Here is a 27,717-nt window from a genome sequence, read left to right on the forward strand (position 1 = left end):
CAATTTATGTTTACTTGGCTGAGCTAGGACACATCCAATTGCAAAGTTATAAGCATCGATATGCGCATGGAAGATAACATCCTAGTTTGGCACTCATAGTATGGGAGTGATAGAGCCAAATCTTGCTTTAACATGCCATAATGAGAAGCTTGTACAAGGGGTCCACATGCAAGTTATGTTATTTATGGCTCCAAGGGATAAATTTATGAATATGACGTAAATACCGCATGTGGAAGTGGAGCCACACATGTAGGGGAGGAGGGGGGAGGGGGTGGGAGAGAGATTGCACCCAAGCTTGTGTTCTTTGATTTTCATGCTCTTGATTTATGCTATGATGTTATGGTTTATTTTTATTATTATTTAATTTGTGGAATAATCTAATCTCCATGTACCATGGTCATGTAACAATGGGATCAGAGCAGGGCAAATTCAAGAATTAAATTTGGGTCATGGAGAGTTAAAGAAGAATTAAGAAATTGATTTTTACTCAAAGGTTATTTATTGGCTTGGAGTAAAATTAAAGGATTCTCAACAAATTCAAAATACTTACAAACAAGCAAGGGTACAAGGACTTTGCAAGGAAGGGTACATGGACTTTGGACAAAGACAAAATTCATTCAAAAATCCAAGAGATAAAGAAGAGAAGGTGTGAAAGACCTTTGGGCAAAAGAAGGCATGTTTATGTGAATTTTGTGCACCCTTGCATGTGATCAAAGATCAAGGGGTGAATTTTGTGCACCCTTGGATGTGATCAAAGAAGGTGGGAAACCACAAGTGGAATTGCATAAACTACCCTCTTCATCAAAAAGTGGTAATTAAGCGCAGCAAGATTAAAGCCCATAATTTTATTTTAAATTTTTATTTCTTATCCTTTCTCTCGAATTCGACCGGCGACGCTAAAAGCCTGGGATTTTTCCTCTTTCTCCACTTCAAGCGACGACTGGTTATCTCTTTTTTTAATTTCTTCCTCCAAAAATCATGCGGCAATGCTGAGTGCTGTGGGCAACATCATTCAAATTGTAAAACCTTTCTACAAAGCTTGACTAAGCTTTAGACAAGTTTAATATAATATAAGCTTTATATATATATATATATATATATATATATATATATAAACTTAAAGCTTAAGGGGTTGAATTTCCTTCTTAATACCGCAGCGCCACACGGGTTCCATGTGAGAAGGCTTTTAAAGAAGTCCATAAAAGCTTAATACTATAAACTTATAACTATTACAATTTTATATAAGCCTTATATATATATATATATATATATATAATTTTTATTGTTTTAAGAAAGCTCAAAAGCTTTCAAAGATATCAAGGAAGAAGAGGATCAACTATTGGGAAAAAATTCAAAATTTTTAAGATTATAGAAAATTTTCAAAAGGTTCTTCATATTCTTTTGGAAGCTACAACAAATATTGTGCGCGTTATTTCTCAACATCAAAGCATTACTGGATTATTGTTCTTATCCTTCATGGGATGCCATAAACTTCAAGCACTTTAACAACACTTCTTTTGAAATATATGGGAGTCAAATAAGTTTTCTATCTTTTTTATTTTATTTGTACATTTCCATAATATTTTACTTGTTTCTTTTACAATGGCAATCTATCTACAACCACCTACTATCCAAGATCAAGTAAACACACTTCAAGCTAAGTTGTTGAGGGAGAAGAGGCAGGGAAGATTTTGAGGGAAAATTTACTCGCAAGAAGCGAAGGTGTGTGTATTCCGAATTTGATTCGTTGGATTCTGACGATGACCCTATTCAAAGGACTGTGTGAGCTACTCTCAAAGCTCAAGAGTCTCGAAAGGAACACAAGATTAGCAAAAAGGCTTTTACTTTTCAGGATTATGATGGCAAAAAGGATGCACACGTCATACTCGCATGGTTGAGCCAACTTGATGATTATTTTTCTAGAGAAAAATTTTTCGAGAAGGATAAGGTTAAATGTGCTACTAATCATTTGGTAGGCAGTGCAACTCTTTGGTGGAATGTTATTAGACAGGAAAAACACAAACCAAAGTCATGGAAAGAATTTCAGAAGCTGACAGATTTTGGCAAACTTTATTGCAACTTCAAGCTATAGAGAAAGTGCGTGAAAAAGAGCAAATAAGAAAGTTCATAGCAGGTCTCAAGTGAGTTATTAGAGCAAAAGTGAACATGTTTCATCCTCGTTCTCTTAGCAATGCCATCTCTCTAGCAATATACTACGAGAAGAAAAATGGATTTCTGAGGATACCACTGTGACAAATTCTCATATGCCTCAGTCTTCTTGATCTACACATTTTGAGAAGCTTTAGCACAAAGATAAAACAGAGAAATACAATAGTCCACAAGTGAATAGGGAGAAAACTAAAATTGTGAAGAAGACCAATAATGGAGATCAAAAATCTCGTGTGATTACATGCTACAGGTGCAACAAAGAAGGGCATTGTGCATATGAGTGCCTAGAAAAGAGAAAGAATCGAGTTGCGATCATGAACGTGGTTAAAGATGAAGACAAAGGCATCCAACCTAAACAAGAGGGTACTCCCAATCATGATTTCTACCACTAGAGAGGTAAGCCTAACACTCATACTTATGCATTGTTTGATTTTATTTTTTTTAAAAAGAAAAAAAAACTATAGTTAAGTTTAAATATATTCGTCAAGATAGTTCAATGATTGATATGTACTTTCTATACGCAGAAGAAGAAAATACATATTAGACCATTCACTATCAGGACTTGAGTGAACTAACAATGATGCACATATGTTTTTCAACTGATCACCGAAAAAATGTATGTAACTTATTATTATTTCACATTCAACCTTTAAAATTTAACACCTCATTTAAAACACTTTCTTCAAATTATCCTCTTTCTATTTTCAAATAAGAAGAGTTTGATTGTGAGTGAGTCCGATCAACTCTAAGACACGTGTGATGCGTGTAAAGGTTCTATGAATTTGATCTCGTGAGTGAATCGGATCAACTCTAAGACACATGTGATGTGTGTGAAGATATGTGGGAGTGAATCCACTTAAATACATAAGGACATTGTGAGTGAATCTAATGTGGGAACAATTAATATGTTTGATCACTTGTGTGTGTTGATAGTTACAACCGAGGACGGTTGTTTTCTCAAACGGGAGGACTATCACAGGAGTGAGAATTTTCAGAATATTTTATCATGGGAGTGAATCCAATTAATTATGTGTGATGCATGGTTCATGTGTGAAGCATGGTAGTGAATGATTTCTATTTGTTAGAATTATTTTTTGTGAGTGATTCCAAAGTAATTGTGATCTAACATTGTGGATTGAGTATAGATCATGAGTTCGGGATAACCAAGGTGGACATTGGACAAGATTATCTAGCCAAGCACATGTGTGCTAAATATTTAAATTTGTATGGTTTGGCCCATTGTACATATGTTGGGCAAGGTTTATTTTTGATGAGATGCTTTAAAAGCATTGGACTAAAGTTCAATTTTGTAAAAGCCCAATTTCGGAAAAGCTATGTTATTTATAGCTCCAAGGGCTAAATTTATGAATATGATTTAAATATCGCGTGTGGGAGTGGAGCCACATAGGGGGGGTGAAGATTGCACCCAAGCTTGTGTTGTTTGATTTTCATGCTCTTGATTTATGCTATGATGCTATGGTTTATTTCTTTTATTATTCAATTTGTGGAATAATCTAATCTCCATGTACCATGGTCATTTAAGAGGAATGCTACAAAGTTGAAATTAAGTTTTCATACTTTAGAAAAAGTTAATAGTCAAGTTTACATGCCAACCACTCTCATGTTACTCTCTATTACATCCTCCGTACACATGGAAGCATTTCCAAGTGAATGGAGATGGAACATGCACATGTTGGTAAGCTTTAGTAAGGACTTAGAACTTGTATACATCTTTTGTTTTGTCAAAATGATTGGAGGGTTCATTTTTTTTCTTCAAATTGTGTCCTTTATTAATTCAACAATATGAAAATCCTTCTCCTCATACTCATTTAATAATTGTACATATCAACTTTGATCTTTCACCATTTCATCTTTTCGAAGACCTTAGGTCACAATTTACAAAAGCAAAGTAGTTATTTAGTTCCTCCTAAGGAAGTAATGATGACAATTTTATCTTGTGTCCAAAATTTAAATCCAGCATAACATTAACTCCCACTTTAGACATAACAACAAATGAGCATGGACACATGTGTTGTTAATAGTCTAGCACAAAATTCTATTAGGTGTCTTACTTTTCAACGTATTACAACATCACACTCTCACTCTAGAGCATACAACAAATGAGCAAGGATGCATGATGGTGTAAAGAAATACTTAACTTGTTCAATGGTGTCCTCAGCGAAAGCTAGTACATTGAATTGTCAACATGGGCGCATATAATGGTGTATAGAAATACTTAAAATTGTTCAATGGTGTCCTTACCAAATGCTAGTACATTGATGGATTGTGAGTAGAAAGAATTCTTTCCTTCTATTGGGCATGCTTGATGTTTGAGTTCTATAGATTATTTTCCAACAATTGAATGGCTATAATGGGTTTTTTTACACGGCTGTAGTATTAACTATGGATCTTTTCAAACATAGGTACTTGTGTATTGTTCATGGCACGTGTTAATTGAAAGCCTTTACACAAATGTGTCACCAACTAAGTATCTTTTCATACATAGGCAGGCACAAAGAAACATGCTTGGCATTGTTACCATGTGGTGCAGGTTTGCAAAGACTTGTTTGCACTCTTTGCTTTATTTATCAATCTTTTGACAAGATCTTAAGGAGTTTCTATTGTCCGGGGAAGGACGGATTCCCCCTATTGTCCAATGCAATGGTGGGATGGGATGAGGCACCTAGAATTGAAGCCACCCTAAAACTGATTATATATGTTTTCCCATCCAAAGGGGAGTTAGGCCAATTACACATCTGCTATCGATCCTTAACAATTGAGAGTGACGATGATGATTAATTTTCCAGATAAGGGAGAGTATTTGATGTCATCTCATTAGTGTGTGCATAACGATGCTGGGTGGAGTAGTTTAGGATTCTCTAAGGTCAAAAGGCCTAGGTATATGACCCACCACGAGTATTATTATCTCACTATTTTTCTTATTAATTTCCGTTGCACCTACGTGGGCTTGCACTCTTTTTCTTCACCCAATTTGGCACACCACCCCGCCCTCCTCGAAGTCGAGGAGACACACGCACAAACCCTAAAAGGGAAGTGGGTTTTTGGAATTTCTCAACAAGTTTGTGCCTTTTGCAGTCTATGGAGATGGATTGATGCCCAAGCACAGAATAGAGTACCGCCCAGGTCAGAGGTCTTCAAGGGAAGTAATCACAAAGGCTGCATAGAAGTTATCTTGGCATTCATCTCCATCGTGGGCGCTTTACGGTCTCCATCTTGGGCACTTTACAAAGGGTTGTTGATCTTTTGCACAGGTACTACCACATCTCAATTTTAGCTTTTATTATTTGTTTGTAAAGGCAATATAATTTCCTATTCAGCCTTTAAAAAATAATAACATTTTTGTTGATTTTGCAGAGATAAATAGCTTCTCTTATTTAACGAAAAATAACAGCTATTTTGAAGTGTCTCAGAAAAAGGGTTTTCTTATGCTTTGAATTTTATTTTTTCTTGAGTCTTCTTATTTTCTTGAGTCTTCTTATGCTTTGCATCTAATTTGGATTAATTTTTTTTTCTTTTCGTGCACTTGATTTGGATTTTAAAACTGTTTTCTTATGCATCTGCTTTGGATTGTGAGAAACCTTCTGAAATAGTAAATTCTGCTTTTGGTGTAGAGATAAGAAACTAGTAAAGGGTAAGAGTGGGCTTGCCTAGGCCTCAAATGGGCAGGCCTTACTTGGTAAAGCTGGATGGAAGAGTCTTCAAATGCCGCTTGTGTCATAGCCACCTTACAAACAGTGAGGAGCTTATTTCCAAGGTGGGCTCCACACTACAAAGTTATCATCAGTTTCATGAAATAGCATTCAGTGATTGGTGTTCTGTCAAGTTTATAACCTAGTGGGCCGTGGCATACACACCATGCCTGCCCATTGGCTACCTACCGGTGCCAGCCCAAAATCCATGCTTGTACTGGTGGATGGCACTCATGATGGGTCCATTTGATACGTCAGACTAGTGGGTTTGTCTCAAATCCCGTTGTAGGCTGGTTACACATCACTGCCGAGTGGGGTTTTGGACAAGCAAGGTCTTTGAGCACCTGCTGCTATCCACTATGTCAGGCAAGCTTGTCAGGAGCGCTTATGTGGAAACTACCTAGGCATCTTTCGAATGAGCATGGGGAGCTAGATTGAATGCAAGTCTTTGTCATGTTATTGCAATATCACATAAACTCTTTGTTATTGCCAATATATATTTTTTGTTTTAATACAGACAAAGCATTGGATCTCATGGTAGAGGATGATTTTACACATATTTACAAGACTTTTACTATGATGCTTTAGTGCCCGGTGGCTTATAGCGAGTTTACTTGTCAAACAGGGGTTTCAATGCCGACAAGGGAAGGCCTACCTTTTCAAGACAGTGTAAGTTATCCTACCATGGGTTATATGTACTGTTACATGTGTTGTAGAAGATGTCTAATTCAGGTGTGCTTAACTTTATACTTTGGTGCAATTTGCTTTGTTTGAAGAGTTGAGAGAGGAGAAAATGACACAATATACCCGATTGGGTCCCAACTAATTCACTTAAGGGCATCCACCTTGCGGTGCACTTGCTTTATTATGATAATTTTGAATTGAATACAATGCTGGTTTGATTCTTGACCTGAGAATACCTTTTTCCTGGCTGGGCGAAGTGATGGCCTGAGAATATGCACTGAGCAGGAGGTGCTAACTTGCTAATTCAAGTGGGAACTGTGCCGGAGTAGGCTGCTTGGATTTGTGGGTTTTGTTTTGCAGCAAAAAGCTGATTTGTCTGTGCTCGTGTGCTGAACACAATGAAAGACCTGACACATGGTACTTTGCCAGTCGAGCTTCTAAACACATAACCTCTCAAAGGAATTTGTAAGAGCTTATGGCTGCCCCCCCAGGGCAAAATGGTAACATGTGCAATTAATTCTTCTCACCCTGTCAAGGGAATTCGTGAGGTGATCCTCACAACAGTAGATGGTGTGTACTCATGTCTTCCAGATGTATTGTGCTTGGGATTAATAAGAATTTAATGTCAGCCTCCTCTTTTGCTATCTAAAAGAGGATATGCAGTGAACTTTGAGGACGATAGGTGCACAATCAGAGACCGTGAGAGTGGCTATGCATTAGTCACATCCGGCACATATGTACCATGGGTTATACCGGCTTAATAGGTTTGACAGGAGAGAGCATGATGCTCATGTGGTTACCACTCTAACACCTGCCATGCAAGCATAGTAGTTAGGAGGTTGTTTGAAACGGGTTTCCTAAAAGTTTCAAATGCGTTTCGTAAAATCAGTCCAAAGTTTCCTACAAGTTTCCTACCTACAGGTTTTTGCATGTACAAAATTTCAAATATATATTGTATAAAATATGTAAAAATAACACTAAATGCATAGAATACATGGAAACATTAATTTGAAGCCTACAGTCTTTGAATCACAAATAACAAAGGAGTCGCATAGATTTTGATGTTAGATTTGGGACAAAAAAAAGGGTAAAAAAATTGCTTGAAAAAACGTGTTTCCTACAAGGAAACGTTTCCAAGTTTCCTTCCCTGTAGGAAACGCATTTCCTAAAACTACTATGCATGCAAGAGGCAAAATTGTGGCATGCTAGGTTTGGGCATGTGAATTATGGCAGTCTGATGCTATTGTAAAAGCATCAAATGGTGCAGGACATGCCTTGTGTAGAGTTGCCACCAAAGCATGTATGTGAAGGGTGCATATTGGGTAAAATGCACGAGTACTCTTTTTGATGTAGATGAGTGAGATTCATTTGAAGAGGCTTTTAAGGATGAGCATTGCAAAATGAGATGGATTCTATCCACAAAAACAGCACATGGGACTTGGTAGACTTACCTCTTGGCAAGAAGTCAATTGGCACAAAGTGGGTGTATAAGTTGAAAAGAAAGTCGGACGCTACCATTGACAGGGACAAAGCCTATCACGTGCACCCTGTATTGGGGTACACAGTGACACACTGACATGATCATCAGTGCAGCATTTGTACACTAGTAGCACCTTTTTTAGGATTATTTGTCGTATGCCGTGACCCCATTGTGAGCCCTCAGTATAGGGACAGTCAGGCATGAGCTACGTAGGTTAGTCTTTATCAAAACCCCACCGGATCTCCTCGTGGAACGTTCCTGGTACGAGACTCGAAACCTGCAAACAAACAAACAACAAGGGGGTGCAAGCATGACTCACCTCCCAACCATGACAGCCGTGGGCAAGTCCACAGTCTTGGCTGTTCCCACTGAGCCACGAGCTGAGATAACTAGGTTGACGTACCGACCAATCTCCACCTCGCGACGTCCCATACTGCCACGAAGCTACCCTTGCGGGCCTCGGTTGCGTAAAGCAGGTGCACGTCTGCACTAGATCCAGGCTCCAGACCATAGAGCTCTCACAAATCATGCGAGATTCTATATGACTAATGACTAACCTTGGCCACCCTTTTATAGGCTCTTGGCCGGTCATCGGGCGTCCACTCCAAGCTTCCCCAAACTTCGAAGCTAGTCTTGTGTGCGTATAGCACACGGTAGATACACATTGTGCACATGACAATCTTTGAGCTTTAGAGGTCAGTCAAATGTCAGTCCTCTTAACCCACTTGGAGAAAGCATCATACAAAAGCATTTAGGTGTTTGCCCTAGCATTAGATGCATGTGTAGGCATGTCTAGGACCATTGCATTAGAAGGGGCCAGCCCTAAGGCCAGCCCCAAGGCAGCCCACTTGGGCTAGCCTTGCAAAGGGCATCTATGCCTTTGCCATGTAGTCGGCTAGCCCATGTGGCTTAGGGGGCCAGTTGGCTAGTACCTGACTAGCCCTACATGGCAGCCGACCAGGCTTTGTGCTAGTCGTGAGCTTTGTTATCCAGCCGACTTTGAATAGCAGAGCAGTGACAGTGTTTTAGCAGGCTGATTGAGCATTTAAATTAGTCATGGGATTTTACATCATTCGACAGTCCTCTAAGGCGGCTAGCCGATTGCAGCCCAGAGGCAGTATAAAATCAGTGCCTCAGTCCCATATCATAAATATTTAGGTATTCAGCAGAAGTCAGCAAAGCAATTCATCATCCTATCAACTCCAAGCAATCCTCTTCACATTCAGTCAGCATGTGCAGTCCTACAGCTATCTGAACTTGCATCAGTGGCCGGAAGAGTCTTCAGTAGAGCCTTGGACTAGGTGGATACTCAGTCGATGTACAATCTTCCTCGTCCTTGCATTGGGCATTCATATCTCTTGTACTCAACATTGTACAACATTTCTTCAAAGAATAATATAAGCAAATACTCCTGCTTGCAGGGGGGGCCCTTCAGTGGGTATTGGGACTCAATATTGTGTCGTCTTCTACATTCTCATTCTCTTCTCTCTCTCTACTCTCTACAGTTGATGCTAAAGATTCTCACCACATAAAGGTATAAAGAAGGCCTTGTTGTGTGTTATCACGATCAAGCTCAGTGCATGTAACAAAGCTAGGCTTGTGGCCAAAGCGTATGCCCAAAAAAAGGGCATTGATTATGATGAGACTTTTGCATCTACTTCTTTTATGCCACAGTTAGATGTGTTGTTGCATTGGCTGCCCATCATGGATGGAAAGTGCATCAGTTGGACATTAAATCAGCTTTTCTCAATGGGGATTTGCAAGAAGTGGTTTATGTAAATCAGCCCATTGGTTTTGAGATGCCTACTCGAGAGTTTGCAAGCTTCGAAAAGCACTTTATGGTCTCAAACAAGCTCCCCAAGCTTGGTATGAGAAGATACATACTTATTTGACTAGCTAGGGATTTCAAAATAGTCCAATAGAGAGCACCCTCTATGTGAAAGAGGATCATGGAACTATGATCATGCTCATTCTATATGTGGATGACATGGTGCTAACTGGGAATGATGAAGAACAGATTTCAGCCTTCAAAGCTGAATTGAAAACCTCATTTGAGATGAAAGATTTGGGGATGTTGCATTACTATTTGTGCAGACAGATGTTGGGATATATGTTCAGCAATCAAACTACATACAGAAGCTGTTGCATAAGTTTGGCCTTCTTCCACTCCTGTCTAGCTGCGTTTGAAGCACCAACAGGTTGACGTGCTTGTTGCTTTGTCTTCCATTTACTTGGTACATGTTAAAATTGAGAGGACAAGAGGAAATGCGACATAACGACCAGCACGTCTATTGAATGAACAAGTTAAAAAATGAATCATCACTGTTTATAGTATTGAATCAGATGAGATACATGAATAATAATTCCGACTCTAATCTGCGGATAGGCTAATCCCCAAAACCCTAATCCTAGTACTAAGGAGCTCAAACAGCTCAGATCTGATAGTTCATATAGTGCTGTGAGTATCAGGCTTAGGCTACACTCAGCAGGTGGCTTCTACTTATAGTGTTCACTTCAGTTCACTGTTGTTCACTACTAGTTGTTGCATATGAGACGGGCTTTATAATGATCCTGGTAGGTGAACATCTCATTGTCGATGGTAGATGTCACCAACTTGGACATTTCCTAGTATGAAAGGGGTTTGGTGGACTCCAAGACGTCTAAATTTTTGGAAAGTACGAGCTTTGGGAATGGGAGATTATCTTGGAATACAAAGGATCACACTCCTAAAATCTAGGAGGGTTACTATTTTTGGCCTGACTCCGATGGAAATTCTGTTCGCGTCATTACATCTGGAATTGAGCAGATACCAAGAGTTGCCAAAGTGCCTATGACAGAATGTACCAGTTGGGATATTTTTAGGGAAGGACCCATCTCTTAGATTGGGACATGTGGCAAGAATGTGGACCAAAGTGAGACAAGTGGCCTCACACTTGTCATTTCAGCTATTGTGTGGCTCTCCACTTGTTATTATAGCCTTCTCTTGCCATTTTAGCTCATGGGAGGCCTAAATCTATAAATTGGAGCTCTCTCTCTTCATTTGGAGAGAGTCTCTTGCTGCACACTAGCCTCTACCACTGTTACAGGTTGCCCTAATGATGGCTACTCTCTTTCTCTCTCGCTGGAAGGCTGCCCATGAAGAATACCGGCTGTTGGGGACTGTTTTGGAGGCTAGAAATATTGAAGGCAAGGGTATTTTATCATTTATTATGATTTCTAGCCATTGTACTTGTTGTACCAGCGCTTGTACTTGCTGTACCTACTGTACCAGCCACTGTATTGGCTGTACCAATCCTTGTACTTGCTGTACTACATGTTTTGCTCCCTCACTTTTCATTCAGTCTTGTACATATTTTGCTCCCTCACTTATGAGACTACCTGTGTCTCTTGCTTGGGACTGTTTTGCTTCGGTATATTCAGCATAGTTGCTCCATCTCTCTCTCTCTCTTGCACTCTCTATTCAGCACACTTTAGTGCCCCTTTGCTTCCGCTCTGTGCACTCTTTCATGGTATCATCGCTCCCGGTTCAGCGACTCCTCTGTTGCCCCAGATTCAGCCCTATTTTCAGCACCCTCTCCTCTGCGTTTTTCTTAGATTTGCAGCCTCTTTGTTGCTGCGTTTTCTAGACAGCATCTGCTGATCACTTCTTCAGATTGGCTTCATCGCTTGCAGCCATCAGGTAATTTTTTGATCAGCGTTTCATTCCACGTGGAGTTTGGATATAGGTGGCCTGTTTTTTTCAAGACAGCAGCCCTTTTCTGACTGCGTTTTCCTCTCCGGTGGTCATTCCCTTTTGCAGAGGGGGTTTGTGGTGTTTCGGGCTTTGGTGGCACCGTTGGTACCTGTGGAGGACACTCTTCTTCCGAGATTGTGCGTTTTCTTGAGGAGAGCCCAAGCTGCAGTCCTAGTTGATGCCTTTCCCTCTTGCACCCTCTTACAGCATATTCCCAGGCCCTGTGTGGCTGCCTTTCCTCTCTATATCAAATCTGCATTTTTTGCTTCCCTCTTTTGGTGACCTCAAGGTTGGAGGTACAGTCGACAGAAGCTTCTGCGTTTTTTGCTACAGGAGGATTTTCGGGTGGTGTCCAGCCTCTTAGGGCTGCATTTTGGTGGGAGGAAGGGCTCTATATCAACGTTTTCTGATTTGGACAGTTTTATCTTATGAGGGTTGGTCCTATTGATTGGATCAATGATGACAACTTTAGATTTGGCTCCCGTACCACTCTCGTTATTTCCTAGATGAGGCAGACAAGTTGGATGGTGGTAACTTTCAGTCATGGAAGTTGCAAGTTACTTCTATTCTTAGGGAGTATGGTTTGATGGAGTTTCTCTCGTACAAGAATTGGTGCTTGTTGGACCTTGCCTCTGCGGAGGATGTGTGTCGGTGGAGGACGACTGACGGACAGATCTATGGCTTTCTCCTCTTGAATTGTCAGGATTCGGTTCTTCAACACTCCATGATGATGCTTCTACTTTCTATGTGTGGCAGTTGCTTTGTGACCTGTATGGTGATGCAAGTGATCGGTAGATGGTTTCTACTTCTGGGTGTTATGCAACCAGTGATCTTGTGGATACTTCTTTTGGAGATGTTCCTGCAGCGAAAGATAGGGGGCCAGTTTTGCTCACTGCATCTTGAGGAGTTTGTTTCTCCTGTTGCCGTGCCTTCAGTTTCTGTGCATACTTCTCCTTGCCAGGATGATATCTCTGGTAATGTTTTTGAGGAAGACAGTGGGCTACCTTTGCTCACAGCTTCTGAGGGGGATTTTTTTCGCCTCTGATTCTTTCTTCGTCAACCAGTGACCAAGATGTATTGCTGGTTCCTTTGCCTTCTATGGAGGAGCTTGCTTCTACGCTGTGTGATGCTATTGAAGAGGCTACTACTACTTCAATTACCACTACTGTGATTGTTCCTATTTTCCTTACTCTGTGTGAGGATTCTGGATTGTGGTCAGGTGTGTCCGTGACCGTGACTGGGGCATAGTGGTACTTCCAAGGATTGAAGGATTGGGATTTGGATTTGGTTGGGCTTGTGGAGTCCCGACATCAGTTTTTAGAGGGGGCAGTTGAGTTCTTACATCTGGTGATGCCGACCTTCGAGGAGGATGCTATTGTACATCATTTGGCTACTCTTGGTACAGAGTTGGAGCAGATGGACTCTATTTCTTTTGAGGGTATTATCTTCTTGGAGCTACAAGCTTCTAGGGATTCCTGTCACATTGTGTTTTCATTTGGGTTTGGCACCGATATTTGGAGCAGCACGACGCAGCCTACATGGTTGTTTTCTTCTAGAAGAGCAGTGTACCTGGCAGCTTGTTCTGTTGCTTTTGTAGCTGAGTTGTTGTGGAGATTGCTTGTGGAGCTCCCCTGGTACCTGTTGTTGCTGCATTCTTTTGTCTTTGACAGAGGACGACTTCTTCGGCTTCTTGGAGTTTGTTCAGCATTTGGTGCTGAGAGGGGGTGTTAGCACTTTCATCCCCAGTTTCTGCCCATTTTTGGTGTACTTTTGGTCCCTTTTGCATGGCCCTTGATTGTGGGCTGGCCACCCCTATTTTACATATTTTTTTGGGATTTTTCTCAACCCGTTTGGTATTTTACCAGTCGGCCAGCTCTCCTCACCTATAAATAGGTGGGGCTGTGTGATGTGCAGCGGAAGTCTTTGTATTGGTTGATCCTGTCACACAATATGCTCACACCGTCTTCTGTATCCTGAGTTTCGTGAGTTTAGCAATCCATTTCATTTACTTCAAACTTTAAAGAGATGAGAGAGAGATAGTTATGAGAACTGTACACCAGATTGGGTCCCGAATTACCCACTGAAGGGCCCCCTATCCCGATAACGAGATAGTATTTGCTTACTTTAGAGAGAATGACTTTGGACTGTAGATAAGCCAAACGCAAGATCTCGGAGGATCGGAGAGCGGCTGATCTGTACACTGCTGTAGAAACACCTCAATGACTTGATCTTGAGCCTATGCACTCCTCCCAAGGGTATGAGGAAGGGCTGCACACCTGAGGCTCAAAGAAGAAGAAGGTGGACTGTTCTACACACTGTTAGAATGCTGAAAACACATATGAATGCTGTGTTACCTTCACCAGATGACTGCTGAATGTGTGGATGATGCACAGAATGCTGAACACTGATGCAAACAACAGTTTCAGGGCTGGAAACTGCTGTAGACTGTTGCTTCAGGTCTGGAATCTGCTGTGGACAGAAACGCTGAGCTGTGGAGGATGCTGTGGACTGAAACGCATGTGAATCAGGGACTGCAGGAGCTGCTGCTGTACAGCTGGGACAGAAACGCAGCACTGCTGCTGCTGGATCAGAAAACGCAGGTGTATACAGGCTGCAAACTGGCGTTGAACTGAAGGTGAAGGGTATGCTGAATCTGGGCCTGAACTGAGTGCTGAATTCAGGGCTGAATGCAAGCACCTAGGGCTGAATGAAGCTAGGGTTTCTCAAGGGCTGGAGAAGCAAGCTTATGGGCTCTAGGGTTGGATTAGTCTTGGGCTGAAAGCAAAAGAGAGGAGAGCTCTTAGCACAATGAAGACTGAATGAGAAAACAAGCTCTATGCAAGCCTATTTATACTAACTGGAGGTTGGTCATTTAATAAAGTTAATATTTATAAATGCCCAATAATGCAAATAATGATAAATAAATACTAATAAATATGGAAAAAATACCAGATAAATCCCAGTAAATTCCCTAAGGCTTTGGGGATGTTCTAAATGATGCACAGGCATATGTATGCATATTATGCAAGATGCAGAGTGCTTTTTGATGCAAACCCTAAGGCTTGTACTGACTCTACATGCATGAATGATTCTCTCCAAGTGGGTTAAGGGAGACTGACTGACCCACTAAGGCTGAGGAATGACCTACGTAGCTCGTGCGTGACTTATCCTGGACTGAGGATGTACAATGGGGTCACGGCGTACGACAAATATCATCCTATTGGGTTCTAAAACTGTACAAATGTTGCACTTCTGATGATGAGCCATCTTGTCACCATGCACTGAGTGCAGAGTGCATGTGACAGGCTGGCCTCTCACTTTTCATTCAGTCTTGTACATATTTTGCTCCCTCACTTATGAGACTACTTGTGTCTCTTGCTTGGGACTGTTTTGCTTCGGTATATTCAGCATAGTTGCTCCATATCTCTCTCTCTCTCTCTCTCTCTCTCTCTCTCTTGCACACTCTATTCAGCACACTCTAGTGCCCCTTTGCTTCCGCTTTGTGCACTCTTTCAATATGGAGATATATCTCGGGATATCTTAAGGATATGGTGAGGAGATATTTCTTTTGGCTTCATGACCAACCTGGCAATTTATTTGGGACATGATTTTGATATTGGTATTATGGAGACTTATTTAGTCTCGCCCATTGAAGCATAAAGTTGCGGACAACTTTTAAAAAGCTGGGGAGGATGTCACCAGCCTGGACATTTCCCAGTATGAAAGGGGTTTGGTGGATTCCAGGATGTCTAAATTTTTGGAAAGTAAAAGCTTTGGGAATGGGGGATTATCCTGGAATACAAAGGATCACACTCCTAAAATCTAGGAGGATTACTATTTTTGGCCCGACTTAGATGGAAATTCTGTTCGCGTCATTACATTTGGAATTGAGCGGATACTAAGAGCTGCCAAAGTGCCTATGACAGAATGTCTACTAGTTGGGATATTTTTAGAGATAAAGTTTATGGAAGGACACATCTCTTAGATTGGGACATGTGGTAAGAAAGTGGACCAAAGTGAGACAAGTGGCCTCACACTTGTCAGAGAGTGGATCAAAGTGAGACAAGTGGCCTCACACTTGTCACTTCAGCCATTGTGTGGCTCTCCACTTGTCATTATAGCCTTCTCTTGCAATTTTAGCTCATGGGAGGCCCAAATCTATAAATTGGAGCTCTTTCTCTTCATTTGGAGAGGCTCTCTTGCTGCACACTAGCCTCTACCACCGTTACAGGTTGCCCTAATGATGGCTACTCTCTTTCTCTCTCTCTTGAAGGCTGCCCATGAAGAATACCGGCTATTGGGGACTGTTTTGGAGGTTTCCATCACGAAGAAATACTGAAGGCAAGGGTATTTAATCATTTATTATGATTTCTAGCCATTGTACTTGTTGTATCAGCCCTTGTACTTGCTGGCCTAGCCATTGTACCTGCTGTACCAACCATTGTACTTGTACCGGCTGAATGGAGAGTTGTACTTGCTGCACCAGCATTATTGCATGAAGACCCATGGTTTTTGGGGAAGAATTAGTACCCACATGGAGGTATATGGTTTATATTGTCGGCTCGGCATTTCTACAGCTATGTGACGACTGAATTTTATGGTTGCCTTGTGTTGGGCTGTGTTATGGCATTTGTATATGGATAATCCAGTATCTCCTGTGGAGAGAGTAAGGCCCTCAAAGCTTGTACATGATATTATTCTCCTTGGGGGCATTCCGGCCTCTATTCGGTGTCACATGTGCAAGCTCCATTTTCAGCATTTGTGGATGTTTTGTCCAGCTTTTATGTTTTATGCAAAGTGATGATGGATATGTGTTAAGGCTGTGGCCATGTTTAAATATTTGAATATGCATTGATGGTATCAACAAGTGTGTCAAGGCCCTAGTCTACCGGGCACCGCGAGTTACAGTAGATAGACGGGTTGTGATTGCAACTTCATCTCCATAATCTTGCCGCCGATCCAGTTAGCTAAATTGCGCCAGGTTAGGTTAGCTCTGCAGAATTGTCTCCTGAGAAGACGACGACCTACAATTCTTTCTTTGATGTAGGAATTCTTTTACGAAACAGGCGGTGCATTTCCAAGGCTTTGCAAACCTTAGATGGTGTGAACTTGCATCTTTTAACACCTTCCCTCAAGATCAGCAACATCTCTGAACCTTTGTTAGACAACTGACTACAAATTGATTCAATTAGCTGACTCAGATAACTGATTCAGTTAGCTGACTTAGATAGTTGATTCAATCAATTGATTCAGAAAGATGATTCAGTGAGTTGATTCAGAAAACTGAGGCTTCAGTGATATGTTATCACAGAGAATAGGAGTAGGACCATCAACTCCATAAAGGCCAAGTTCCTGCAAGCATCTTTTCAGTTAGATAGCTTCACAGGTTGAGGTGGTTAAGGTTTTGTATTCAGCCTCTGGGATGACAACTGACTGTATTGTGCTTCTTAGAACACCATGAAATGGCTCTTGCACCAAGAATGAAGGTGTTTCCACTGATGCTTCTTTTGTCCATCAGACAGGCTGCATAGTGAGTCACTAAATCCATGTAGACTTAGTGTGTCACTTGCATATAAGATACCCCAATGCTGAGTACTTTTCAAATATCTAAGCACTCTTTTGGTTGTAGTCCAATGAGACAATTTGGGGTTTTGCATAAACTGAGTAAGACTATTTATTGCAAAACTGAGGTCAAGCCTAGTGATAGTCAAGTAAATGAGAGAACCAATAAGTTGCCTGTACAAAGCAGTATCAAAAGAATGACCTGTTTCATCCTTTGTCAGCTTCAGAGTGGATTCCATTGATGTAGACACTGGCTTGCAAGTCTCCATACCAAACTTCTTGAGAATAGTTTGCAGGTACTTTTGCTGAGAGATGAAGATTCCACCTGCTGTGGTCTTGGCTACTTCAATCCCAAGAATATAGTGCAGGTATCCAAGGTTTTTCATTTCAAACTCAGCTGAGAGTTTGGATTTGACAGCCGCAACCATGACTTCATTGTTGACTATTGACATCAGATCATCAACATACAGTAAAACAAGACCAATGTCCTTCCCTTTCACCATGTAGTAGAGAGTATAATCTGCATTACTCTTTTGGAAACCTTGAGCTTTGAGATGCTCATCAATTTTGCCATACTAGGCTCTTGGAGCTTATTTCAGACCATACAGGCTCCTTTGCAGCTTGCAAACAAGATGCTGTGTTCTTGCTTTGACATAACCTGCAAGTTGCTGCTTGTCGACTTCTTCCTTAAGTTGGTCATTGAGGAAGGCATTGCTAACATCCATTTGCCACAATTTCCACTTATGAAGAGAAGCTAGAGAAATGACTAAATTGATGGAATTCATCCTGGCTACTAGTGCAAAGGTCTCTTCATAATCAACCTTGTGTTTTTGAGCAAAATCTTTAGCCACAAGTCTTGCTTTTTACCTCTCTATCTTTCCTTCTTGTACTTTAGCTGTAAATCCATTTTTTTTTCTAGGAAAAAGATTCTTCTATTAGTTAATAAAAAACAGCCTCGAAGGGCTAGATACAACCACAAAGGGCTAGATACAACCTCGCCTCCATGTACGGGGCGGGGAAACAAATAATCAAGAGGTGGAGAAAGATGTACTTCTCCTGTTGGCCGCTCTATGAGGAGAAGGCTATCTCATTAAGGGGGAGGGGGAGAGAAATAACCACACAGGTGGTCTGTAATGCCAAATGGGATCACCATCTCTAGTAGAGAGAAAAGGGCTAGGTTGCGAGAGCCTCAAGAAAGATTCCCGCCGCTTTCGCATGCGGTCAGAACGTCCCTGCAACTTCCCCCACTGACCACAGAGGGTATGTATGATGTCGAGCCAGATGCTCCTTATGGACTCCACAGGTGGAGTGTGGGTACCCTCGATGGCTTCGTTGCATCTAGCTCTCCATATGTGCCACGCTACAATACTACTGCAAATCTCCCACCTGTGACATGAGCTTGGTCTCCAGTGGTCAGTAGAGATGGGACTGGTACTGTCGAAATGCGGAGGTGAGAGACTTGAAGGGCTAGCCCCCCATCATCCTCATAAGCCCTGACAATCTCAGCCTCTGTGTCCCAAGCGACAGTGCCCCATTTAATGATACGGGTGGAGGTCTTGTCCATCGTGAAGATGTTGCCAAACCTGTTGAGAATTTGGGTAATCCCAAAGACTGTTGCTGAGACTTGTGAGGCTGGCCACATCTCGGGCAAGTTGCTAGTCGACCTCCAGTGGTCAACCACGTGCCTACCGCCGAGCTCCTATGTGCCATTAGCCAAAGAAAGAGGGTGATCTTTTGAGGCCGAAAACTATCCCAGAGTCTCTTCCAAAAATGTGAGAAAATGTTGGGAGAGGCCCTGTGACTTTCAATGTACTGCTGCTGTCAGGTTGCATCCATCTCTGTCATCTGAATCCTGCGGCCTAGCCGCATTGTGTATGCAAAAAAGGGGGCATCTTGAGTCTCCTCCCAATCAGCAGGATCAAGCCAAGGCCACTCTATCTCGGGTCCCACTGAAGGCGCATTAGAGGTCGGCTTTCCCAAAGCCATAGCTGCTAGAGTCTCTCCCTGGCCACCTTGGTCGGCGGGGGGTTTGTGCCACTCATAGTGTTCCATCCTAGCCAAGGGTCAGAGGTGGGTGAGCACGTCGGTGATTGTGAAGATGGTGTGAAAGCTCTACTACTTGCCCTTGGATGGCGACAGCCACGGACTCCGAGTCCCACTCCGTCTCCGGGGCTGCACTCAAAGGAAAGGAGAAGATCATTGTGCCACTCTTTGGCGTAGAAGGTATGGAGTGATAAAACACCACACATATCCGAATGGGAGCTATTGTCTCCTCAAAAATGTCCCTTCCGCTGGAAGACATAAGAAGAAACTGTAATCCACAGGCAGCCCCAAGATCTTGAGGGGTCCACCTAGGGATTTTGGCCGGAGAGCCATCACTGAGGAAGCGGTGATGGTCATCTCTATCGGCTTCGAGAATTGATGAATCAAGCGGGGGATGGAGCTTTCCGGTTGCCTACGGTCCGGGTCGGGTGCTGCTGCAGGGCGACGGGAGTGCTCTGGAGAGGCGGAGGGAGGGGGGAGTGCGAGCTCAGAGGAAGAGTACGGGGCAGAGGGGACTGCTGCGGGGAGAGTCGGAGGTGAGGATGGAGGGGGGGGGGACGGGTGGGTGCTACGATAAATGCTCGAAACAGTTCTCTGATAGAAACGAATCCTCCTGTACTCTACCAGCCTGGCGCGGGCAACAGCGGCACTCAGCTCTGGTAGTCGGTTGATGGCCCGGGTGTAGGCCAACGGTCTGCCACTCTCCGGGAAAACAGGGTTGTCCGCAGTTGGGTCCTAGTGCTCCGTTGCGTGAGAGCTTGCCTCTCTCTACCCCCTGGTGAGGATCTAAACAGGGACCGCGAAAGGAGGGGGGGGGGGACCACCGGAGGTGGTCTCTTGGATTGGTGCTGAGGGCAAGCTCTGGCGAGGTGGCCCATCTGCCTGCAAATTAAACATTGCCCGAGTACTCCACTCGCTGAATGATGGGGTGCCTCGAAGGCATAGGATAGATATGACATGAGGCACTGTCTCCGGCGAGGCAATACAAATGCGAAGGGATGGAGTCCTGACTGCCCGTGCGAGAGACGAGGTAGTAGTTGGGGAGGGGGGATTCCATCACTCTTCCAATGGCTCCACTGATCACCAGTAGAAGAGGAAGGTATTCCTTCGTGAGACCTGGGAAGCAGACGGCCACAGGGAAGCCTGACATGCCAGTCAGTGGGTCGGACATGGGGTGGAAGCCGTGCTGCCATCGTGCAAAGAAGGCCTGGGCCGTACGTAGTGCAACGGGGCTGAGTTGCATGACTTAATTTGACGTTGCTAGCGAGTTAAACTCAACCTGGTAGTAGCCACGCCCCAAAGGATGAATGTCTATGATCTTTGCAGGCCCAGCGGTGAGGCTAGCCTACAAAAGATCTCTGAGTTGTCCGCTCGCAGGGCAGCTACCGACAATCTTGCATACCAGAGGGGAAGCCTCTAATGATGCAACAGTTGTAGCGAGGAGCCGGAGGTCCGCTTCAGAGAAAGATAAGCAAGTAATGGCGGTCTCGGTCGGGGTTGATAGAGCGATGGAGTCCTCCTGGGGTGAAGACCAGTAAAGGCCGAGACTTGCTAAATGGAGAATGCCCCAAGAACTAAGAAAGCTGCTGGTAGAAGACGGAGGGGGCAAAGAAGCCGGAGGAGAGGCTACGGAGGAGAGAAGGGAGAGACACGGGAGGGGGGCGGAAGGAGGGAGAAGAGAGAGTGTCAAAACCCACGATCTCTCCAAGAGGGGAACCTGCAAAACAACCATGAAACGCAAGACAAAGCAATAAACCCTAAACCTAGAAAGCAAAGCGGAAGAAACATATCTGGGTGCGGGCATACTCACCCATGAGCGAGGCTCACAATCTTGGCCGTCCCCACCGAGCCACAAGCTAGAGCATCATACCCTTGTGAGTGTCTTGCCACCGTCCTCCGGTGTCTCATACCAACAAGGGTTGTTCTCCCCAAGGACCATGGCCTGTTGCACGGTGGAGCTCTCCGCTCCATGTGCTTTGCACTCCTGAGCTCCATCCGTTGGTGTGCGCCCAACTGGTACCCCTCCCCCCAATAAATAGGGAAGGAACGCCCAAAAAGCACACGCTATCAATAGCGGACCAAAAAGCACATGTCCGCCCACAACATATCACACTCTAGCTCGCCAATCTGCTTGCTCCTAGCGTGCGCATGTAAATCAAGCCATCATGAGTAGAATCCAATTTAGAAAAGTATTCAGCATGAGAAGTCATGTGGGAGCTTGCCCCACTATCAATCCACCTTGGTTTTTGCTTGTTGTCATGGTCTACATGGTTGGTCTCTTTGATCTCTTCAATAGAGAGAAAAGTGTTGGCATGTGTGAAGCTTTGAGAGGTTCCATCTTCAACATAGCTGACGGATTTTTTCTTCAGATCAGCTTGCTTTTTCGTGGAATCTTTCTCAAAATGTCCATATTTTTGACAGTAATAACTTTGAATGGAGTTATTGGAAGTTTTAGCTCTTCCTCTACGTCTAGAGGAATAGCCACCTCTATCATTAGAAGAATAAGTACCTTCATGAGTATCTTGATCATTGTTGTTGTTGCTGGGCTTGTTTCATTTGTGAGTTCAGCTCTCAAGGCAATAGTGCTTTTAGACTCGCACATTCTTTAGGTTGTCCCAAGCTTCTTTGGGAGTTAGCACCTCCCTCAAATGGATGTCATCCTTCACACTCAGCTTTATCATGTGGACAACAAATATGGCCTTCTTGTCCTATTTTGGTAGGGCTTCAACAGTTAGATCAGTTGGTCTCTCCATAGAAACCATCTCCCAACAATCTTGGAAGAATAATAGTGGCTCCATCGTCAGCTTCCATGTTGCATAGTTTGTACTATTGAGTTTTTAGCTTCCTCCAAGCGTAGGCTACTCAAGTTGGGTGCCAAAGAGTCAGCAGAATAGGTTTGGGTTCCGACAGTTGGAGCCCACTTTGACAGCTAACTCCGAAGGGTGATTCTGACTGTAGTAAACCTGACCAAACGAGTAAACCCAACCAAATTAGTAAGCCTAGCCAAATGCTGAGTGCCGACTCTGGAATACGGAAGGCTGTGCGGCAACAAGCGGTGATTGTCAGTAGCAAGTTGCTGGTTGTCAGCAGTAGATCGATGGCTGTCAGTAGCAGGTCGACGGCTTGTCAATAGTGGGTCGACTTAGATGGCTGACTCTGACAGGTAACGTAGATGGCTAATTCCGTCAGCCGATCCAAGAAGTTGATTTAGGCAGTTGATTCAGCCAGCTGGCTCTGGTAGCTGGTTCAGATAGCTAGCTCTTTATAACTATTTCAGACAATTGGACGATGACGTGGCATCAGCAGGTCGGATGATGTCGTGGCTTACGTAGGCTGGACGATGACATGGCTTCAACAGGTTGGAAGTGGATGTAGATTCTGCAGATGGAAGTGGTTGATACTGACTTTGCAACCCAAGTGCAGAATGCCGAATGCGAGAATGCAAAAGACTGACTTAGCACTTTGTGCAGCGCCAACGCGGAGTAGAGCTGTTGTAACGGGAGGCGGACGCGTGTATTGGAATCGTATAAGTGTGAACAAGATTCTGAGCACTTAACACTTGAGCATTACAACCACAAAACTGAAAATGACAGTACACCACATAAAGGGGCCGATGATAGGCTGACCCCCCCCCTTTAGGTTATATTACCAAAAGAGTCTGCAAAGTACAAGATTATGGGTGCCTGGGGATTCACCACCAGCCTGCACCTGATTCTTCCAAATACATCATGTATGAAAACATCTCAGACAAGAGAATCTGTAGGTACATCCGCCCTACACACAGGTACATCCGCCCTGCACAAGCCTCTTCACAGGTACATCCGCCCTGCACAAGAGTATCACAATCCTCACAGGTACTCCGCCCTGCACAGGATGTAAATGGATCTTTAGGCCCTGTTTCCACGCGAGAAACTGATCCAGAAACCTGTGTTCTCCGCGAGCAAGTGTTCCCAATGCTTGCCCTAAACACCTGTTACACCAGGAATCCTTGAGACACATCCATGCTCACATATTCCATTGCTGTCCGGCCTGTTTTATGCAATAACCAGTCCAAAACAGCAACTTTCCATCGCGAGGAATCCACCTGTAAAGGGTCCTACAGCCCTGTGGAGGTCCCTAGAGCTGTCCTGTATTGTCCAAGTTGACTTTGGACACCTGTAACCAGCCCAAAACTCGCAATAACCAGAAAATACAGGTCTGAAATTTACCAACCAGCCCTTTAGAAGAGTGTGGGGATCATTATCCAAGCTTGTGTGAGTCCGGGAAGCAAGCAACCAGCCCTGTAGCAACTCCCAAAGCTTCAATCAGCTCTCCAATGTGTTGAGTTATGAATAAAACAGCCCAAATGGTCTCTTGAAGGAGGCGCCTTTCTCCAGTGCCACCTATGGTGCTTGGTGGGTACACATACAGGCTGACAAGTGTCCCCATAAGGTGTCCAGGTAGGTGTCCAGCCCATAGTGCTCCATTTGTCCTGTTTGTATAAGTTTAGGTCCAACCAAATGGGAAATGGCCATAAGCTGTCCGGACTTCATTAATTTTGGTCCAACCAAATGCGAACGCATTATAAGTTGTCCGGCCACTTATTAATGAGTGTGGACCTGCAAACCAATAAACTTTAGTAGTAAATGAAATAAGCTGTAAATTGAGTGTGGACGCACTTACCACCTGCAAAACCCATAAGCCCACAGTTTTAGGCCCAAGCAGGAGTGCACACACGTGTCCACAAGGTGCCCGGGCGTCCCCGGTCCCTCGGACTTCACAAGCCAAAATAACAAGCATTGTCCAGGCAGCAAGACAATGTCACACAAAGTAAAATAAAGTTATGGCATGCATCATTTATGCATTGTGCACATGTAAACTTGGAGAACCACCTATCATCATTCTTGTACTTGAAAATATTCCGCCTGCCATTATAACACACAATGTGTGCATGGCCGGAATCCACACGGGCACCGCCCGAAAGTCCACAAATATCCTGCCATGTCCTTGGACTCATATGCATCCACTCATATGATCCATACACATGCCCAGGTATAATACATACATGCATCCGCATGTTTCTAGGCCTGACACGCATCCGCATGTCCCTAGAATATAGGGATTTGTGACAGCTGTTGCAGATCTGAGATGGCGCAAATCTGAGGTAGCGTGTGACTGAAGCTGAGGCAGATGCTGGTGTGCTTGATCTTAGAGGCTAGGTGGTGCCTTAGGCAGGCTCTATGCAATGGAGCAAACGAGGCTCTGATACCATGTTAAAATTGAGAGGACAAGAGGAAATGCGACACAACAATCAGCACGTCTATTGAATGAACAAGTTAAAAACTGAATCATCACTGTTTATATTATTGAATCAGATGAGATATATGAATAAGAATTGTGACTCTAATATGTGGATGGGATAATCTCCAAAACCCTAATCCTAGTACTAAGGAGCTCAAACAACTCAGATCTGACAGTTCATACAGTGCTGTGAGTGTCAGGCTCAGGGTACACTCAGCAGGTGGCTTTTGCTCACAGTGTTCACTTCAGTTCATTCTTGTTCACTACTAGTTGCTGCATACGAGATGGGATTTTATAATGATCCTGATAGGTGAACAGCTCATCGTCGATGCTAGATAGACGAGTCATGATTGCAGCTTCATCTCCATAATCTTGCCATCGATCTAGTTAGCTAAATTGTGCCGGTTTAGGTCCGCTTTGCAGAATTGTCTCCTGAGAAGACGATGACGTGCAATTCTTCCTTTGATGTAGGACTTCTTTTACCAAATAGGCGGTGCATTTCCAAAGCTTTACAAACCTTAGATGGTATGAACTTATATCTTTTAATAGTGCATTTGGCCCTCCTTGCCCTTTGGCTGAGCGCTCCTTGCCACACTGGTACATTATTTGCAAAACGCAGCCTTGATGAAAAAAACCGCAAACCTGAGTGAAAATACAGATGATGATGGGGTTCTTCATGATGGACCTCCACACCCTTATGAGAAAAAAATTGCAGTCTTTTTGCCGTCAAAAACGTGACGCTTTGATACCACTATAACATGGGTTCGTGCGGAAGCTTGTTTATGAATTGATTGATTGCGATTAGCACCATCAAAGACTTAAAGCCATGTTCAAATTGCTTCTACTTCATGCTCAATACATTTACCATATATTACTAACACGAAATGTATACAATGCTGAATAGAGATACTCAACGGTAGCATTGCTCCTGAGTTCTTCATGACTCAATGATGATAAATGAATGAATATGGCTAAAGCCTAGACTCCTATTTATAGTGTCTAATGTTGGTGAGTTGGCTACCAACTCTTACCAACCTTAAATAATAATGTCCAACTAGGTGTATTCACACAATAACCTAATAACTCTGTCCACACTGGGCTGCTCATTGGGCGCTTGGATGTGTCTTCACCACGTAGGATGTATGAGTGGATGTGTCTTCACCAAGGGAAGTCTTGAGAGTGGATGTGGCTTTCCACGACCCCGGAGCCGAAGTTGGTAGGACATAGTAGCTGTATTTTCTTCCATGTATTGCAAAGTTCTTATATATTTGTAAAATGGCGGCATATTTGTTTGGTCAGGCTGCTTATGACAAGCTTTTTCTACTATGCTGAATGCTGATGCTTTGCCTGAGCTGCTCGGATGCTGTCCGCGATGTGTCTGCTGCTAAAATACTATATGACCTGCCTGCCCCTGATGTCCTGAACTGACGTTGTCTATGCTGTGCACTTGCCAAAAGGCCTTCTGACACAGCTTGGATTTGGTCCCATCTAGTCACTTTTGATGATTGCCTAAGGTTATTGTTTAAGCTGTATACTTGTCACAAATGTACATGTGTTGCAAAGGTGCAAGTTACGTATCTGACACATGTACATCTTGCAGTGTGAACATACTAGTAGGACCTAAAGAAGAGCGGATGATGACAACAGGGCTGCATACCGTTTCTGACATCTACTGCATTTGTTGTAATCAGATTGTTGGGTGGAAATATGTAAGCCTTTAAAGTGTTTTTTCCACTATAAGCTAAGCAAGCTCATTGAGCTTAAATGGGAAGAGGCGGATGTCTAAAGCAGCAGCTGTATTTGGCCTTTTGTAGGAAAGAGCTTACGGGAGACAGAAGTATAAAGAAGGGAAATATATTCTAGAGCTGTATGTCACTTTATCTTTCTATAACAAAGACGCCATGATAAGACAAACTTTTCCAATTTTAGAGCTTGGTTGCACACACTTCCATCCAATACATTTCCCCATGTTTGATTTGTCATGTAATATTTTTGACACAGGGCGAGAACAGCAGGTGGCGAGGTCTACACGGAATCCCATCCTACAAGTAGTGACACGGAGGGTGCCTAGTTTGCTTGAACTCCTTTTTCCCAGTAATACTTTGCTTCTTGGTTGGAGCATAATACTCCTCCAATGAAAATTGAAGATGATGTTTTCTTTTACTTATTGTGCATGTCGCAACATGCAAGCTACTGGATATATATTTAACCGAGTAGACATTAATTTCCATGCTTGTGTGCAGTGTTCATCCTCGCAAGGCTCTCTCACCAATAGTAGTATTGATTCAAACTTTCCAAGGCGTAAGGCAATTTGTACAGGGTGAGATGTAAATGGCTATTTGGTAATATATCCAGCTTCACAACATGGCTTTTGGGGCGTCACTGGTTTGGTTGTTTTTGGAAGAGAGGGCTTAGGAATTTATCCAAAGTCATTCTTGCATTGTATCTTTTTGTCTTCAAATTATTAAGGAAAAATAATGCAAAGGTGTAAAAGATGTTGAAGTCCTTGGTTGCTTGGAAAGAAAATAATGCAATGTTCTACACCACAATGAATATAAACACATCAATGTGTGCTTTCTAAAGCATTATGATTTGAAAATGAACAAAGCTACATGATATACAGCAGCATACACCACTATAATTTTCAAGGTGCAGAGGCAATCATAAGCAAAACACTTGGTTGGCTGCAATTTTGGGGGTGGGTCAAAGCAAGCACCACAAGAAACATTAAGTGGAGCAGCACTCAAGACACCCAATGGATGTTGTCACCCTATATTACCATCGCATGCTCAACATTTGAGCACATTATGCTAGAAGACATAATGTTAGCAAGCCACTAACAAAAATACCTTGAGCACATTATGCAAGAAGACATGATGTTAGCATTCCACTAACTGACTATAAAGATTCATGGCCCATTCTTATCAGCACACTTTTCTTTTAAAGTACATAAATCATTTTAGGATAGAATAATACCCTTGTTTGCACAAATCTTAGCTCATGAGCCAAAGGATCCTAAGGGTAATCAAATACATAACTCACAAGTAGGAATCTCT

General features: G+C 43.1%; 1 protein-coding gene across 1 annotated transcript; it reads left to right on the forward strand.

The window, feature by feature from the left end:
• The first annotated feature begins 5,125 nt into the window (after window positions 1–5,125).
• Window positions 5,126–27,024, forward strand: LOC147634493 (protein yippee-like At5g53940). The gene is made up of 7 exons (XM_086803570.1): window positions 5,126–5,441; window positions 5,802–5,944; window positions 6,505–6,548; window positions 26,262–26,370; window positions 26,476–26,528; window positions 26,663–26,755; window positions 26,905–27,024. Exons 2-6 carry the CDS (start codon window positions 5,849–5,851, stop codon window positions 26,730–26,732), a joined length of 372 nt encoding a protein of 123 aa, XP_086659696.1. The 5' UTR covers window positions 5,126–5,441; window positions 5,802–5,848; the 3' UTR covers window positions 26,733–26,755; window positions 26,905–27,024.
• Window positions 27,025–27,717: the final 693 nt, after the last annotated feature.

This window comes from Cibotium barometz, chromosome 10 (genome assembly GCF_041138505.1).
Source record: "Cibotium barometz isolate CiBa-2024 chromosome 10, ASM4113850v1, whole genome shotgun sequence".
NCBI classification, from domain to species: Eukaryota; Viridiplantae; Streptophyta; class Polypodiopsida; order Cyatheales; family Cibotiaceae; genus Cibotium; species Cibotium barometz.